An 18,360-nucleotide genomic window follows, 5' to 3' on the forward strand; every position below is an offset into this window, starting at 1 on the left:
TGAAAAAACTTCAAACAAAACTTTGGGATCAAACACACGACATGACACGACCGTAGGCTGAGAACGCCAATGCTATGAAAACAGGCAGGATCACGGCTTCAAAGACACGGGGGCCGCTGGACACAGACGAGGACTCGGGGAATCCCTTTGAGGGGTTTAGAGAAGAACTGCACATGTGAAGCAGGTGGCCCTCAGCGAAACGGGGATCTGCTGGCAACTGGATGCCCCTCGGCTCCCAGAGAGCCCCGACCCTGGCTCCACCTCGCGCAGCTGTCCCTGATAACATCATCACAGCAGGCACACTGCGATGACGCAATCCCCACCGGAGGCCCACTCAGGATATCCCGGTCGATTATCGTTTCATCGGAATTATATTTTCCCCTTTCATTCCGCTGGTGTTGAGTACAGTTGGAGAAATCAGCCGTTTGATTGATTGTTTTTATAGCACCGAGGCTGGGCGAGGGTGCGTCAAATCAAACGTGACCAAATATATAACTACCAGGAGGAGAGTGCACACACAAAGGAGCGCGATGGTAAAAATACATCTGCGCAGCTGCCCTGAGAAACAGCGACTGTCGACACATCTATGAGAGTCATTTCTCACCCCACAACTCACCCTTTTCTCCTTGCTCGCAGTGAGCACAGACAAAGGCTATTAAGTCATTTCAGACTACATGCAGATCACTCAGTGAGCAAAGCTGCACAGCATGTGTGCACGGACAGAAGCCCTGCATCAGTGCTTTTACTCCGTCTCAGATATGCGAGGCTGAAAGCACAGAAACGCACTTCTATTTATTGCAGCTTATTTTTCTGGAATGTGGAACCCTTTACCTGTGGAGATGGACATGGTGGTTTCTGAGCAAACCTCCAGGTCGACACCGGTCCAGACTCAAACATCTCAACAGCTGTTTAAAACGCTTGTGGTCCTGACACGATGAAGCCTACCAACTTGTCTGATCCCCTCCCCATTCCTCTAACACCACTGTGTTTTTTTTTTTTCCTTTTTTCTGATATTTCTCGACAACTATTAGATGGATTGCCTTGAAATGTAGTACATATAGCCACGGTGCCTACAGGGATAAAGCTGCGGTCTCCACTCACCAGGGAAATATCCAATCATCTGATAGATTACCATAATTTTTTGTGCAGACATTTGCGGTTCCGAGACAATGTGTTCTCGTGATTTTCGGCGATCCCTCACTTTTCCTGTAGCCCACCATGAGGTTGGCGCTTGCGGTTTGCGAATGCAATGTTTCAACAGCAATCAAATGGATTACTCTACAGTTTGGTGCAGGCACTATTGACAGAGTGCGCTGCAGCAACTTTTCATGCAGTGCCTTTTTTCTTTTTTTTTATAAAGTTTAAATTGAAACACTAAATTTGGTTCGTGTCAAAATACAAAATGAATGACGGCCGCACACATGTGGTTCTTTGAATGTAGTAATAATGAGCAGACGTTAGCACATTAAAATGTTAAACTGTGATGGCATATTTGGTGGAAACGTTAACTGTGTATAAAGGTGGGTAATCATGTCACACACAGGACTCTTGAAGAGCAGTTTTAAAGCTGAGTGTGGTTGGGACCGGCCGTCGCTGTTTTGGCCATGGTAATACCAAGATGGCGACTAAATCGCTGCAAATTCTAAAATTGGCCTTGAGGGAAAGCACGAGTGGAGCTGAAGTGGACGAGCGGCAAATAGGCGGAGAGGCCTGTGATGGCACCCACTTGTAATTATCTTATTGATTTTAATTATGCACAACTATAGGCCTCGATATAATTTAAACGAGTGAGCTTTATGAAATTTAGCTTCGCAGACCGAGGCCGTTCTTTGAACCCGTAAACATGTTAATTGCCGTAAAGTTGGCCGTTAAAACATTGAGGTCTATGTGGATCGACTTGTTTGGGAAGCCAGCCTCAAGTGGCAATTTGAGCAAACACAGTTTGCACATAGGCTTCATTTTTCAGAAGTAGAGGTTGCTTTAAACACCGTATGACTGTGTTGCCTTTGTCCAAGCATGTTAGCACGTTGACATTTACCTTGTAGCACTGCTGCTCCCATGTTCGGCCTTAGACAACTCCTTGGCTGTAGACAACTTTAATATAGAGTTATACACATGCTTTATGCAATTAAAAAACTCCACCAATTTTATTCTGTTTTATTATAAAATATCTGCACCTTTTATAGAACCAGTAACTGTAAAGCATAATAAAAAAAATCCTAATACATCCCCTCTATTTGAAACCCTGCCACTGCCTCACTGCAGTGTGACTTAGATTAACATCTTGCCAGCATTAGTAACTTTCCCCCCGATCCTTTAGCACAAGAGTGTATCTGTCAGCACTGAGAGGCTTGTGTGATGATATGGTGAAAATGTTGACATTCAGGCCCAACACACACATTCGCAGTGTGACAGCGACGGGTTGCCTCCTCGCAAACAACTCACCTGATGCCACTTTCGCTCTGCGCTCCGTTGCCATGGCAGCAATTAACCGTTCAGCGTTATTCATGTGCAGACGCTCTGCTAAAGAACTGATTGTTCTCGCTCACAGTGCACAAAGCTGTCGGCGGTGCCCTCTGACCCCGCTCATAGACTCAGTAACCCACTGTTGGAGAGTTAAGACCGCGTGGAATTTCCAGCAAAGTCCACCGCAGCTCCAGGGCCGAGCTGGAGCGAGCTACGGTTTTAAGCGTCAGTTTTATTGATTGCATTATTTACAAGATTAAAAATGTATTCATATGACTTTTTGTTATGATAAAAAGGTTTTAATGTCACATGGCTAGCATTTTTAGATCACTTTCAAACCTGAATCCTGATTTACTGAATAACTTCAACTGCTTCTTCTAATGAATGAACGGCTATAACTTACTCTTAGTTTTCCATGAGAGCATGATATGCATAGCTTGTGTGAGCCGCGTTTACAAAAGGATCCCACTGAAACCAGCAGAGAGCGATGCATTACACAATCTATGCGGTCTGTCTGGGGTTAGGCTGCCCCTTAACCACAGACCTTATTTCAGAATACGAAGGAACAGACACTTTAGTAAATCCTGAGCAGGACAGATAAATACCTGACCCTGTTTCAGCAATTATGGGCAATGGCCGCCTACCTAAAACAACTATTTTGGAAAGGAGGGAAAACAAAGAACTATGATTTCTTTCATCTCCGTCTCCTGTAATTGCTTCTCATCGCTGCCAAAGGAACAAATACTCCAAAAAGAATGCGGGCACCCACCAATATAAGAGATACGTGCAAAAACAAAAAAAAAGGGGGGGGGATGTTCGTAGGCGAGCGTGTACACATATGCACAAGCACGATTTAATTCATGAACATGGCCCTCAATGCGTTTCATTAGGCAAACAAAAAAGCTTTCAGTGGTCCAATCATAAAAGAGCCCAGCCAAAGCTATGAACATTGCTAATTAAAATCTGCTCAAAGAAAGCCTTGTTTTCCACTCAGCATCTCCATCCAGACCCATGTCTGTGTGTACGTCTCCCTACATGGTAGAGGCCACTTTTATTTCACTTGGACCGAGGTCTCGCCAATAAAACATACTGATATTTCTTCAAGCTAACAAGCCTTTCCTTCAGCTGTGATACAGTTACATTATCTGAAATATTAAATCGCTGGTAGCTGCGAGGGTCAATAAATGAAAAGCAATAACACTGCAGCCTGTTGCATAATACCTGACGCACTCTGGAGTCTAATGAGTCTGGTTGGCTTTTTTTTTTCTCTCTTTCTTTTTTATCATAAAACGATCAGAAAAAAATGATACAATGCCTGACTATAAACAAGTCAAAGCGGCAAATACGATGAGAGGAGGCACTTAACAGTCAGTTCATTGCCTCACCAAATAAATCTGAACAATAAGTGCCTCGTTTTGAAGTGCTAATGATCTAATCAGAGTTATACGTGCCAAAGGAAGGGACTCTGTGATCGTCCTACACGCGTCTTCTCATATGCTGCCCATCCACCCACTTTGGTAAACAGAGATATTTCCATCTCAGCTTCTTGCTCTCCATCCCTTCCCCTGCACGTCTCTGAGTCACAGTCAACGTTTCATCATTTTTTATTTTTTTTTTAACGTCTCCCTTTTATTACTGTGTTCTCTCACTCCTGTTTTCCACGGAGTCGGCACATACAGAATTTGTCAAGGAGACAAAAATGACGGAGGAATTCAATGCTGCTTTTTCGCTTCGGTCGGATCCCTGCGGTGTCGGGTTTGATACCGTTCCCTCCGTGTCCCCTTCTCGCGTTTGATGTGTGGCATAAGGCTGACTCAACACGGCGAGATACACCGATGATGGATTTGCCGTCAAATGAGTCTTGAATTGGGCTGACGAGCGCACGGAATCCAGCAAATGATTAGAGTCTGTAGCTGGAGCACCGTGTCTTTGAGTGAGGAGGGGCAAAGCAAACAGTGCCACAGACAGTTTTTTTACTTTCCACTCGCTTTCGGTTAGGTGGAATGAGATAATGGTGAATGTAATTTGGAGGGGTAAATAGCGATCACGTCGTGGAGATGTGGAAACACCCAACCCGAAAACACAGCAGTTTGTATAGCACCCGCAGACATTGCTGTCAGTTATGTCCAAAATGACCAAATGCATTGACTCCGATCCAGGAAATACATACAGTATGTCTGGGAGGCTCAGTTTATCTGATCAAACCTGCGAGCCACTGTTATTGCTTCCTGGAATCTTCACTGACCTGACAACAGTAAACAATCACAACACCACTTCACACGACACCGTAACTCGCTAATAATTCCGCCCCAAATCTCATCACTTATCCACCGAATATCCACATAAAACTCTGCATAAGACTCCAGCTGGCCTCCAGCTAGGACTCAGAAAAGCTGATAAAACTTCGTGGAGCCTGGATCTTAACCCCCTGCGCCGGTGCGCTCAGTATTGCCGCGCCGTTCCTGGCCTGCTACGGTTTCACACTCGGAAAAAGAAGGAGAAAAAAAAGTGTAAATATAACAGTGTGCATGTATTCCAGAGTGCATCTCTTTACAAATTGCAGTAAACACATTACACGAGGATCCGTGTGCCAACTTAAGTCTTAAACCGGGGATTTTAGAGGCTCGGTCTGATGGAGATGGACCCCCCTTTGGTATAATGTTTATGGTCTTAAAACAGCAACACAGACAAACGCACACACACACACGCTCAGGGCACCCTACTTTTCCCCATCCAGCCACAATTGAGCACGGCGTCGAGATTCCAATCAGGGCTGAGCCAGCAGACTGAGGGGATTATTTATGCTGGAAAGGATAAGGAAACCTCTGGGAGGGAGAGAGATGTGTGCGTGTTTGAAGCACCTCTATACTTGTGAGAACCAAAAGGTCTGCCTTAAAGATTAAAAAATGAGAAAACGCTCCAAAGTTAACATTTTCCAGTCCCCATTTATAAAGCTAACTGCTAAGGTTAAGTGTTGCAGCGGTGAGCGGCGGGCCGAGGAGCCGGGGAAACATACACTTCTCACTTTCAAATCCACACGGGCTAATACGCCTTACAGACAGTAAATGTGACATGAGTTAAACTCCCACTGGCAAGTCCATTTGAATGTGTCAACCTGAATCATCCGACCAGTCCGCCCGAACCAAAGCGCCGCATATAGATCGCGAATTATGTTCCAGATGAGGTCTTAAGAGTCTGCTTGCATGCTCATGTATGGCTAAATTAAACGATCAAAATTAATGGGAGAAGAAATTGTCTCACATTGCAGATTTGCGGGTAAAGGGCTCCTGGATTGAATTAAGAATTCGGTTTAATGTTAATGAGTCAGAACCACAAGTTGGCCACCATTATGGATCCTACTGAGGAGTCGCCGGGTAAAAAAAGGTAAGTTTAATAAAAAAAAAAAAAAAAAAAAGATCAACCAGATTGTAGAAGCTCTCTGAGTGACCTGGAAACGGTGATCTCGGTCGAAACGTGGAGTTGGCGCATTTGTTCTACCGAAGAAAGCTTAACCCCGAAATCAAGTTTGCGATTGGGAGCCAGCAGACTGCGAGGATCCAAAGTGTCGAGATGTTTTTCGGGAAAGCTGATCAAATTTTGATGTGTGGTTTGAAACTGGAGGGAGAGGTTTGGTAAAAGGCACCGTTGTGCAACATGACAGAAAGACATTTTCCCCGAGAACTCCCAACAGCTAGTGCGGTCGTGAGGACTGGGTGTTTGTTTGCTGCTTTGTTAAGTGTACGTGTGCGCATGCGAGTCGGTGTGGGTGAGTGCCATTGTATTAAAAGTCAGAATGGAAAATGTTGCGCTTCATAGAACAGCAATGCTCAAGTACTCCAGATTATACTTTTCTTTCCGCCTTTCCATCTTTGTCTCTCCTTCTCTCACTCGCTCAAACACACACACATGCACAAATACAGAATTACAACCAGGATGCTTTACCAAAACAATGGCTGTCTCTGCCTGCTCAGTTCTTTGGCCTGGCAGTCTGCTCTTGGGAAGCTCTCAAACAACCCAACATCACTGCAGCCAAACCACATCAAATAAGCACACTCACACACACACACTCTCTCACACACACAGATAGTGGGATAAATTCCGCTAACATATGTACGCTCTCTTCATTTTATGAAACAACGCTCAATAAACAGTATAGCTACGGACTCGTACGTTGCAGTTCTGAGCGTGTGTACACGCGAGCGCACTAGATCAACTGCGCAAACAGAAATAGTCACACACTCGGATAGTTAGCCAGCGGCAGTCTCCGCCGGGCCCGCTGAGCTAGCTCCCTCTCCTACCACCATTACCACTATTGTAAATACTCCTCAGTATGTATTTACACTGGGATTTCAGAACCCCAGACAAAAAAAAAAAAAAAGGCTGGAAAAATGAAGGAATGTGTTTCAGGTCGGTCAGACAGTGGGAACCCTTAGTCCTTCTCATGTTTTGCCCTGGATGGTTTGGAGGATGAGGCAGAGTGATGCGGTAGGTCTCCGCTCTGTATCTGTTTTTGTCTAATTGTGTGTTTTGCTCTGCTTGGTGTCGACCAATGAAAGAGAGAGAACATCTTCCACGGTAACACAGAACATGCCGTGGCGGTTTCCGACCTTCGGACTCTCCGTACTATGCGCCAAATAAAACTGGAATCAAAATCTGTGATGTCAACATTAAGGCCGTGAATTAATCACCGCAGCGATTTCATTCACGTGTCACCTGTAACCACGGAAACAAGAAGCTACAGCTGGGAGGGAAAGTGCTCAGCTGTGAGGAGCGTGGCAGCGAAACAACAGCAGGGTCTTAGACGCAGTTTTAAACAGCGAGAGGAGTTATGAAACAGTTATGACTAGCTTAAAATACAGAACTTTAACTATAACCTTCCACTGATTAGTCAGTTACGCTTTTGAAATATGTACAAAACAGTTAGGTATAAAAAAAAAACAACAACAAGTTCTGAGCATGTATGTTAGAGCTCAAGAAGAAGACCACCCAACAGCATTATTTACTTATTGCTTACATATACACCGACAAGCCACAACATTAAAACCACTGACAGGAGACATAAATAACATTAACCATCTTGTGACAATTCAGTGTTTTGCTGTGAAACTTTTCTAACTGGCATTCATGTGGATGTTATTTAGACATGTACCACCCAACTAGATCAGACCAGGCACCTCCGCCTCATAGCGATGACATGAAGAGCAGCACAAGGTGTTGACCTGGCCTCTGAATTCACTAGATCCCAAACTGATCAAGCATCGTTGGGAGACGCCTCCCCTGAACCCACAGGACCCAAAGACCCCCACTAACAACATCCTTCTGATGAGTCACAGCTGCTTCACAATATTAAGGTGATCATAATGTTTTGCCTGATCTATGTATTACTATTTGCAGTCTCTTTTACCTTTGTTTTAGTTTTTAAACATCAAAAAAAAAACTTTTAGCATGTTTTACGCAATTAAGCACTGAGAAAGCTAGAAAACCGTTATCTTTTCCATACTTTCTCAATGTCAAAAACTATGACTGATACAGGGTAACATGAAGTTATTCATTTGTATCGACAAACGGAAACGTAAACTGAACTAATAAAGCCCAGTTAATGTTTCAGTTTGTCAATATAGATATTTTCAACTGATATATAACTGAAAAAATCAGTTTCCATTTGGGAAAACTGCCCCTCAAGCCGTAACAACAACCCAAAGAGACACTGAAAATGTTAGTTCAAGGCACTTTATATCAGAGACATGGTTGGCTCTTACTTACCTTAACTCAGCCCACCTCACATACACACCTACGTAGATCCCACACATATGAGAACAATTACACGGTGTGCTCCTGTGAATAAATTAGTCTAATCAAATTCTCTCGTCCCTGACATCTGTGCCTAAATCCCTCCCTGATTATTCCCGTCTTCCTCCACTGTCTGCACACAGCATGCATAGGAGAGATGAGCAAAGACACTAAAGCTCTGTGTTCTCAAATCTAAAACGTGCATAAAATGCAGGTCTCGTGTGTGTATAAGAAGTGTTAACTGTAGCCAGTGCATCCAAATGTAACTCTAAACTAAAGCTGGGGAGGAGTACGACGACTCAATGTGCTGATTTACACGATTTTGGAATAAAAGCCCCACAAGTGAGACGAATCGATACGTATTAGATATTAACAGTTACTTTCATCCGTGTGTCCTCTCTGGAAACGTCCGTGCAGAAATATGCCTCCGACATATCAAAATATATGGTATGTAAAGTGAGACATTTTAGCACATCTGGTTATGAGTTTTACAGAAGCATTCTGAACCACTTGTAAATGGTCCAGCGATTACCCGCTAAAGCTCGTAAAAAGAATGCTGCCGAGGTCCAAGTAGGATGTAGTAACAGCATGAATGATATGATATTCTCCAGAGCAAGAGGTCCGCACTGACAAGAATCAGAGGGGAACAGACGTCTGACGGCAGCCTGACAGGGGAACAAGCACGGCTCGCATTTGCATTGAGTTTCAGGAAACGACTGGACACACAATTTTTATGGAATTTGAGCAGCTAAATAAAATAATTTTACTCACATTTTGAGGCCAGTATAACTAAACAGTCTTGACATTGCAGTGCTGCGCTATATCTACGCAAGAACTGATCAGATTTTGCAACGGGAAGCGGAGCAGAAAGCAGACTAAGAGCCGAGGATCGGAGAAAGCGATTGTAAACATCGGTGAGGAGGAGATAACACATATGGGATGTCAAAGATAACACAGGAAAATAAATACGCACACTTTTTGAGATGAAAAGCCCGCGTCTTATCATTTGTTATCTTATCATTTCTCAGGTTAATGATAGCTTTGCGACGTAGGACATGTTCACAATATGCGTGCGCATAATGTTTGCTGTGTACTCCGCTCTACGTGCACCGACGCTCATTCATCATAAGCGTCTCAAATGTGTGGTTGTGAATGCTGAACAGTCGTCTTTCCCTCCTCCGAACGCAGACTGAAAATAGTTACTTGACATCCCACATTGGCTCCGCTGATGCCTCTCTTGAATACAGCTGCTCGTCTCCTGGCAACAGATGTCTTGGAGTCTGGCACACTGAGTGCTCGCTGTGCCAGCACACCGACACATTAGGCGTGACAAAAGAGTGTACATTAAATCCATAATGCAGTAGCTAATCAGCGGCTTCTGGAGCCGAAGCCTCAAACACGCACACGACCCACTTCCACAGAGACGGACTGAAAAATGATCGGCCATTGTGAATTTCAAATTTCCGGCGCATACGCGAACTTCTGAGTCAGAGAGGATCTTTGACTGAGCCTGATTATGTCTCTGCCTTTCGTGTTCATTAAAGTTACGACAGAATTGCGGCTGGGTATCTTTAGGACATCACACGCATGCACACACAAACGTCGCACCTTTACTCATGCAAGCTCCCGTGTTTCATGAGAGGCTTGTTGCTCTGAAACCATGGGAACGCAGACGGTTCAAATATGCATCTCCAAAGCTGTATTTCACTAAAACAAACACATAATTCCACCCGAGACTGTCTGTATGGAGGTAAACAAGCAATAAATTCAACAGTATGTACTACACATGGGTACACTCGATGAATGAATGTCCCCACATTCTCCTAATGAACCACTCGGAGAACCAGACAGGAGATACCATATGTTTGGTTGCCTGGAAACTAAAACTGAAACATATCGCTAATTTGGTGCGACTTAACTTCCCATCCACTTGTAACATTAGACTGATATTCTGGGAAGCACAAGGTTTGGTTTTTCACACAACATTCTTAAATTTAAAAGGAATTTTCTCCATTATAAGATCTTGTTTTATCCTAATGTAGGCCCCAACATAAAGTAGGAAATGCTACTGGAGATGGTTAAAGTGGTAAAGCCAAGAGTAACTGAGAGAAAATTGCAAGACAAAAGGAAACATGCACATTAGGAGAATAACAAAGCTGTGCGGTGACATCAGAAGTTGGCCTTAGGGTTAGGGTTAGGGTTAGGGTTAGTGGACTACGTTATGCTTATAAACAGAGCAGAAGAAGTAGCTAACCAAAAGCAAAACAGAGGGAAAAACCTTGGGCATCATCTCTGGAAAGAGTTTTTTTTCCCCATTGGGTGAGTTGTAATTATTCATTTATGTAAACTAGTTATTCACCAGGTCGATGTGACAAAATGTGAGCGCCATACACAGGAAAGAGCCAACTAGTGTTTCTCAATAAGCGTTCTTGTCTGTATTTGACGTCTTGTGGACTTTTAAAGCGTCATAACTCTCTGTCCAAGCAGTGTTTCAATTCAAATCACTGACAAGTCCAAATGCCTGGATGTGTTGTTTTAAGGGGGTAGAGTGAGTGTCCTTGAGCAAGAGATAGAACCCAGAGGTGATCCCTGTCTATTTGAATAAATGTTTAGATGCGTCATTGAGAGAGTAAACACATAAATACGAGACTATTTATCATCGTTGTCCACCTGTTTTATCAATTACACATGTGGAGGCTGCTGGTTCAATCACAGAATGGCCATACTGCGTCCTCCCGTCTGTACTCCAGTGTCAAACTTGTCTAATCCAAACTACCGAGTACGCAAGTCTGAAATTCACGTACTATGTTATTTATAAATGGCCAGTGTTGTCTTTCTCTTCTACAGGAGCTAAACAGTCACATGAGTTAACTGTTAGCATTGTTAGGAAGTGCAAAGAGAATGCAAATAGCACCACCGAGCAAATGTAATAGTAGCACATCAGAAAACAGATGTTTCTCCCTAGACTATGATACAACACAGTCCTCTTGTCGTCTTCCCCTGGCACTGCATTTTGTTGATACATTTTGTTAAGAAACAGGGTTTGTGGTGAATAGTGCCATTTCTCAGTGAGAAGGTCCGAGGTGTGAATCACAAACCTACAGAAGGTGTCACAGTCAACATAACACTTGGCAGAGACGTTCAGTTACACAATAAACACAAACTCCTCACATTTCCCTTCCACAAAAACACAATTGCAAAACTGATTTAAGCTGCTCCAAAATCTGTAGGTGTGTTTACTCCTATTCACATATTCTTACCAATCCAAGCGCCGAGTTGAAGCCTTGGAATAGCCGAAAAGTATTACGGTTACGGAATGGATTATGAGTCAGGCTTATGCAGACTTAACTTGATTTGAAACACACAAACGCACAGAAATGTATTGGCATCCAACCAAGATGAATTTGGTCTAATTCTTCAGGTTACCTCGGAGAACAAGCTGCCTAATGTTCTAGTCACACTATGTAATAAGACACAATTAGCTCCAAAATACAATAATATCTTCAGTTCCGTATCTTCTGGCGTTTGTGTCTTCCACACCAAACATCAGTGTTGTCATTTTTGGTAAAAACCTTTTTCCTTGAATGTTTCCTTTAAACGACGTACAGAGGGCAGGTGAATAAAAAGGGACTTACTTCTTATTCTGATTCTCCTTTCTATCAGCGGAGCCCAGACTCTGGAAATGAGCAAAGAGAAACACACATTAGAAACACCATCAAAGAGTTTGTGGTCTTCCATTATAAAGTCTCAAAGAGAACACTACTGTCTATGCTGTAAAAGCTTGGTATTGTTCAGAGGGCATTTACACCTTACATAAATACGCACTGACTCCGTATTGTTGCATTATAATAGGCTTGACTGTCCTTGGATGGCTTCATCTAGTTATCCCAGAGCTGTTTGAATGCAAAACTGGCAACCAAACAGCTCAGTGTGTAATTAACTGAGGAATAGCACTAATAACAGGAACAATACAGTGGGAATAGTATACTGCAAAGAACAACTTCTGTATGAATGAGATAAAAAAAAAAATATTTAAAAAAGAGGGCATAGGGTTTGCACGGAATATATTGCTCACAATTAAAGGATCAGTAAGTTAATTACCTGAAAACAATCCAGTGACCAAACACAAACATACCCTGCTTTTCCCTTAATTGAGTTTGGATTATTACAGCTGAGGTGACTGACAGTTAATGCTTGACACAGTCCTCCTGCTAATCTGAAGCTTCACCTTCTAGACAACACCAATCAAATGACCACTACCACCCTGTAAGATCCAATTACATGGGCAATGACCTTGTCTCCAGTGGAAAATAATTAGCTCCCCTGCTATATTTACAAACATGTCGTGGATTTACTGCATGTGTGTGCATTCATCAAACTGTTTGCACGTGTGTTTCAAAAGAAGACTGAGCAAGCAGAAAGGCAGAGGGAAAAGTTAAAAAGCCATTTCCCTGATGAGAAGTCAACCAGTTTCAGTGCAAAATGAACACTTCCTGCCAGCTCTGCTCAACAGGAGACTTTTGAACGCATCCCTCCGGCAGACCAACCTATCGGGTGCACGTACACACCGCGCACACACTTGACACAAAAATACACCTATACACGCAGGTGGAGACACAAATAGTATCCCCCCCCGCACATGTTCTGGAGGTGTATGGCACTCGGAGGTGACACATGCTGCGACGAACGCAAACACACAAGACATCCGACACACACACACACACACACACCACTGGCCTCAGGCTGGAGACTTTTCTGGAGTGAAACCGTGGTGCTGTTTAATATTTTCATCGAACCCATTATCCTAAAAGCACCTAATGGTACCTTGGTACTCGGTTGAGAAACTGAACTCTAAATGGAAGGGCCAATACTGCCAATTATTCGACAACATTTTCAGCTTGTAATTCAGTGTAACGCATTGCTTACTAGTAAGTCTGATGAAAATCTGATGCAACTGTTCTCCGAGCTAAAATCAAGGGAAAGTACTTGTAGAGGTAGTGGCTGGCTGGCTGATTTCTTCTACCAAAGAAATGTGTTCTGCTAGTTGTAGTTGTAATACAGTGCTGGAAATACTATGCGAACTGGTTTGAATACCTTAAATTACAAGTTAAACTCCAGCTAAATAGTAGAGGAACTGTTTAGCTCCTGAATGGTACTGATAAGTACCATCCACCAGCTCTTTAGAACTGAAAAAGCTACTTGGATGAGAGGCGAAGTAAAGAAACTCGAGTCCAGTCACCTTTTGTTTTTGGATGATAATGGGTAGAAAGTTTATAACCTGCGACCTTCTAAAGATCATCTTCATTCATTCACAAAAATCAACTATTTTTCTTCTTTAACCCGGTCCCAATACTGGATACAGGAACTCTACGCTGAACCATCACCATCTGTGCTAAGATGACGATGAACATCTTTAGTGCCGGCAAGTGCAGCACCACCACAAATTGTGGGAAAAGAGCACACAGAGAGTTTTCTTTTTTTTTTGTGGATACGTGGCATTTCAGTTCAGGGACAACTTAGAGGAAATCCAAAGCCTGAATACAAATGGTGTCACATAGCTATCACGTTCAGTGAGGAAGTCACACTCGTCAAACTTGTTTAACCACCTTTATAGGTGGTTATCTGGATCTGTAAAAGGTGAAAATCCCTAAGTTGTTAACTTTGAATTAACATCATGTCTTCATGTTAATATTCTCTCACTGGTTTTGCAACAGCTGCATTGTTGTTCAGAAAGGTTTATGCTAGCAGTTAACGGGAAAATATTTGTTGTGACACCATTACTATATGGAAGTTGTCAGTCATATAAAGAAACACAAACTCAGTCTAGTTTGAAGACAGAATTCTCTGTAAATTAGTGGTCAGGGACGTTTCCCAGGCTTATAAATCAGTTGATGAGATTATATTCTTCAGAGCACTGTCTCTCTGGATTGGTTTCTTGTTATACAGATACTAAAGACACAAAATATATGACGAGAAACAATGTGAGGAGATTCATTACACTGATTGGTTAGTACCTGGACTTAGACCAACAAAGTCAATACAGGAAGAAGCCATGTTTTGGACAAGTCCGTGTCTCAAGTCTTGGTTGAACTGGTTGATATCCTCCGTATGAACGAATGACACACAAAAAAAATATAAGACCTTTTGGACTTTGGATTTACTCATACAAATAGTTTTAGACCTTTTAAAAAGAAGTGACAAAAAATCCCTTTGAATCCAACTGAACATCAGAGAGAGCTGTTGTTTGGGGTGTGACTGTGTTTGTGTGCGCGATCTTTTATGTGAGCAGCACGGTGACATTTTGACCAGCAAGTGACTCCGATTCTCTGGAGCTCGCTTGTGTGGGTATGACCTTGTGCGCTTTTATGTGTGCGGCGCGTTGACATTTTGACAGGCCCCTGACTTCTTTGTACATATTTAGTTTGTCTACAGGTTTCATAATTCCTGGTGGGGATTTGACTTTCACCTCCCAGCGTCCCCAGGAGTGGCTGCGAGTCGTCTCTGGTAGCAGGACGCATCACACCTGGCCGCTGCCATTAATACCTTAGTCAGTGGTTTTAATGGCACAGGGGAGTGTGTGAGATTTAATTAGCTGCAGGGCATATTTCTGGCAGAGATGAGACGACAGCTTAGAATTGTACGCTAAGTATTAACGAGTGAGAGATAATTAATACAAATCCTCAATCCTTCATTTAGCTTCATCAACAGCATTTGTATTACTGAGCATGTATGGAAGCAGATGTGTGAGCACATACCTATACAGCAGCTACCAAAAAAAAAAAAAAAAAAAAAAAAGGTATACTGTCACAGCTGTGAAATCACTGTGACAGTATATGCTGTTTTCTTGCCAAATGCCTCAAAAGCATAAATCCTCTCAACATGTGCTACTTCAAATACTGACTCACGAGCAGGGAAGAGTGCGCGAGGAGTGAAATGTAAAATACACATGGAGCAAAAACGCACAGGGATCCAAGCATCGTATTTGTAGAATGCCTCCACTTAGCGTCCATAAATTCCAGCATACACGCACATACCTGTCGAGTCCAACCCAGTGAACCCAGCTCGGGGAACGGTTACTCCACTCTCCCTGTCTTGCCGTTCACTCTCGGCTCCAGAACCCAAAGTCCTCACCGTGGTGTTTCGGCGGCGACTCTAATTGCTGTTCACCTGTTCAACTTCAACTCCTCAGCTCTGTTTCCCTCCCTCCCCGTGCAACTCTCTCTATGTTCCTCGCTTTTCTGTCTAAAGCTGTTGGTCACACGAAGGTTTGCGAAAGCTTGCTCCAACGGTGGCTGCTACCGCCACTGACTTGTTGTACTTTAATTGTAGTTGCTAGGCGATAAGCTTCTCCAATTCTGCTCACAGAGTGAAAGGGAGGACAGGAGAGGAGAGGAGAGGAGGGGAGAGGGAGAGAGTGGGAGAATAGGTGGTGGTGGGGTGGAGGAAACGCTCATTATAGAAACAGTAGCCTAAAGAGGATGATGGGCCGAGGGGAGGGGAAAGGTTTCCAGCAGCGTGCAGATGATAGACACGGATGAATGGAGGAGTGGAGACCTCAGGTGAACTTCCTCGTTTTGCCATCTGGGACCACCTTGTGCAACTCGAAGCATTTAATCCAGAGCAAACAGCTGACTTGGAGGATTTGCCGTGAATACTTTTAAACGGACAATGGCATTTCAAGAATGCCCGCGCGCACATTTCCACAAATCTTCTGCCTGCGTACCAAAGATCTTTTGTTTGGGCTGGGATTTGCCTCCTGCTCATTAGATGCAGAAAAACGCCACAGACACAGCAGCATTATTTTACAATTGTCTTTGGAATTACAAATCACATGTAAAGTCAGCAGCAAAGAAACCATTAGCTAATTACCTATTCAAGCACTTTGCCACAGCCCTCTGGTCCTAATTATTGTTTTTCAAGTGCACAGGTGTCTAAAGCTGCTTAAATGTATTCGCTGTGAGTTGCACTGCAAATGTAATCCCACGACACTGTTGCAGTAGTCACACTGAATAATATGTCATCTGGCACTATGTGTGACTACTCCAACCAGAGGGGCACAAAGGAAGAAACCAGCATCAATGTGGCACCAAGAGACCATGAGATTTTAATGACGCTCAGTAAGTTGTAGCGGCGATAGATAAAAAAAAAAACAACAAGAAAAACTTTGCCATTGTGAAATGACCGGGTACCAGCTTTGAGGTGACTCAACTGAGGCGACGGCCAATGGGAGATGGCTATGTGATTAAAACACAGCATTCTCCAAAGCACTACAACAAAACATTGTCCATGACTTTGGTTCTTACCAACAAAGTCACCGTGCTGGTAGCAGATGGATCTGCACCATTGTTGACAGTGTTTTCAGCAAAGGTGCCATGTAGGTTGTTTGGGTTTTTTTAGAGTGACCAGACGTCCCCGATGTCTGGGGACAGTCCCTGTTTTGGATGACCTGTCCCCCCGGCTAAAGCTGTCCCCAAAAATGTCCCCGATTTCAGCTTTTTATGAATGAGAAAAAAAATGTTGCGCACAGACTACAATTATTACGGTAGCTGGACGCGCTGCTAAATATGTCAAAATAAATTTCATCTTGATAACATTTAATTCTTTTTTTTTTCTTTTCTTTTCTCTGCGAACCGCAGACCCCCCTGGATTTCCACATCAGCAGGCAGCGCTAACACGGGGCCATGCAAACATATTTTACTACTGGTGTGGTAATATTCCACAATATTTACTCATCATCACACTAAAATAGTGCATCCGTGGTCAATGTACTACATTATTTCCTAGGAAAATGTCGTGAACCTGTGATTATGTATGATACCATCAGAGATCCATAATGAACATCTAATAGCTGCACTGGGTAAAGTACAGTAAATAATAGGTTGGTAAATTATCATAAATACATAAATAAATTAGGCCGATACACTAGCAATATTTTTATGTGCTGCTTAGTTCTCTAGGGAAGGAGTAGGAAAACAAAAATGTATTTGTTCTGTTTGTTCAACAAGGTCACATCAACATTATAATTCATTAAAAAATCAGGATCAGCTCTATACTTTTAACATTCAGCTGAAATAATGATGCTTGTTTGTTAAGACCTATTGATCAGGACACATCTTATGCATCTCACTCTTATGCCAGACACATAAGAGTGTAATGTCGAGCCAGAGGTTGAGTGGCAGTTTAAAGTACTCTAATACACATGAAAACCAACATTAATGGAGAGTATCTTAGACGCAGGCAACCACTTAGACCTTCATCTTATCATGTCAATATGAATCAATTTAGTGATGAAATCAGCGTTTGGCTGAGCAGCTGTTGACCTTCAGCACGACTGCAGGGCGACTGCTGTGGGCGACATTCTCTGTTTGTATGCGCATGTATGTGTGAGTATGGCGTATTATGAGTCACTGTATCTGTGGGCACACACCAATCTCTGCCACCTCATTGTCCAGGGAGGGAGTACTGTGCAGCACAGAGCTGTATAGGGAACATTACTCATAGCTGGTAGAAATGTCAAACGCACTGGCAATGTTTTGAGAGGCTACACAGGAAATACTGTCATACTTTTTTTAAAATTTTATGTCTTCCCTTTTCTACTTGCGTCCATCCATACCGCTGCCCACTCTCGCTTTCCTCCACAACAATAAAAAAAAAAAGAAAGGAGAAAGAAAACACCTGCCAATTGGAGCGGCGGTGACTATACGGGATGCGAGCGCACAGCTTGAGCCACTGTGGGGCCGCAGCAGGTTGTCCCATCACCTGCCAGTCACAAGGAGGTGTTCTAATTATATCTCCCGACATCACACACACGGGCCAATTCATGTAAATGCAAATGCACGCACATCTCCCTCCTTCCTTCTCGTACGTGCACGCTACCACACATATATTTAGCAACTTCCTTGAAGGGCTCTCAGTGGGTTCCTGGTGGCCTTTTGGTACATCCTTCCTTTGCGGGCTCACGGGAGACGAGTGTGACAGCTGGCATCAGGATACAAACCAGCAAGCCTCCCGATCGCAATTTAACAAAACTACAATTTAATAATTAGACCTAAATTCTGAGTATCACTGATTTAATAGAGCCTCTATGAATATGTGTTAAATGAT

General features: G+C 43.2%; 1 protein-coding gene across 4 annotated transcripts in view; it reads right to left on the reverse strand.

Annotated features, from left to right (window-relative positions):
* The window catches only part of LOC125022942 (ankyrin repeat and fibronectin type-III domain-containing protein 1), a 133,582-nt gene that overhangs the window by 34,319 nt on the left and 80,903 nt on the right, over positions 1–18,360 (reverse strand). For 3 of the 4 annotated variants that reach the window (XM_047609946.1, XM_047609945.1, XM_047609944.1), the window contains one exon: positions 11,892–11,932. In XM_047609946.1, the coding sequence (XP_047465902.1) occupies positions 11,892–11,932 (41 nt within the window). Of the gene's footprint in view, positions 1–11,891; positions 11,933–15,290; positions 15,533–18,360 lie in introns of those variants that run through there. The other variant, XM_047609947.1, reaches the window with a different exon arrangement.

The sequence above is a fragment of the Mugil cephalus genome, chromosome 16 (assembly GCF_022458985.1).
Source record: "Mugil cephalus isolate CIBA_MC_2020 chromosome 16, CIBA_Mcephalus_1.1, whole genome shotgun sequence".
Lineage (NCBI taxonomy): Eukaryota > Metazoa > Chordata > Actinopteri > Mugiliformes > Mugilidae > Mugil > Mugil cephalus.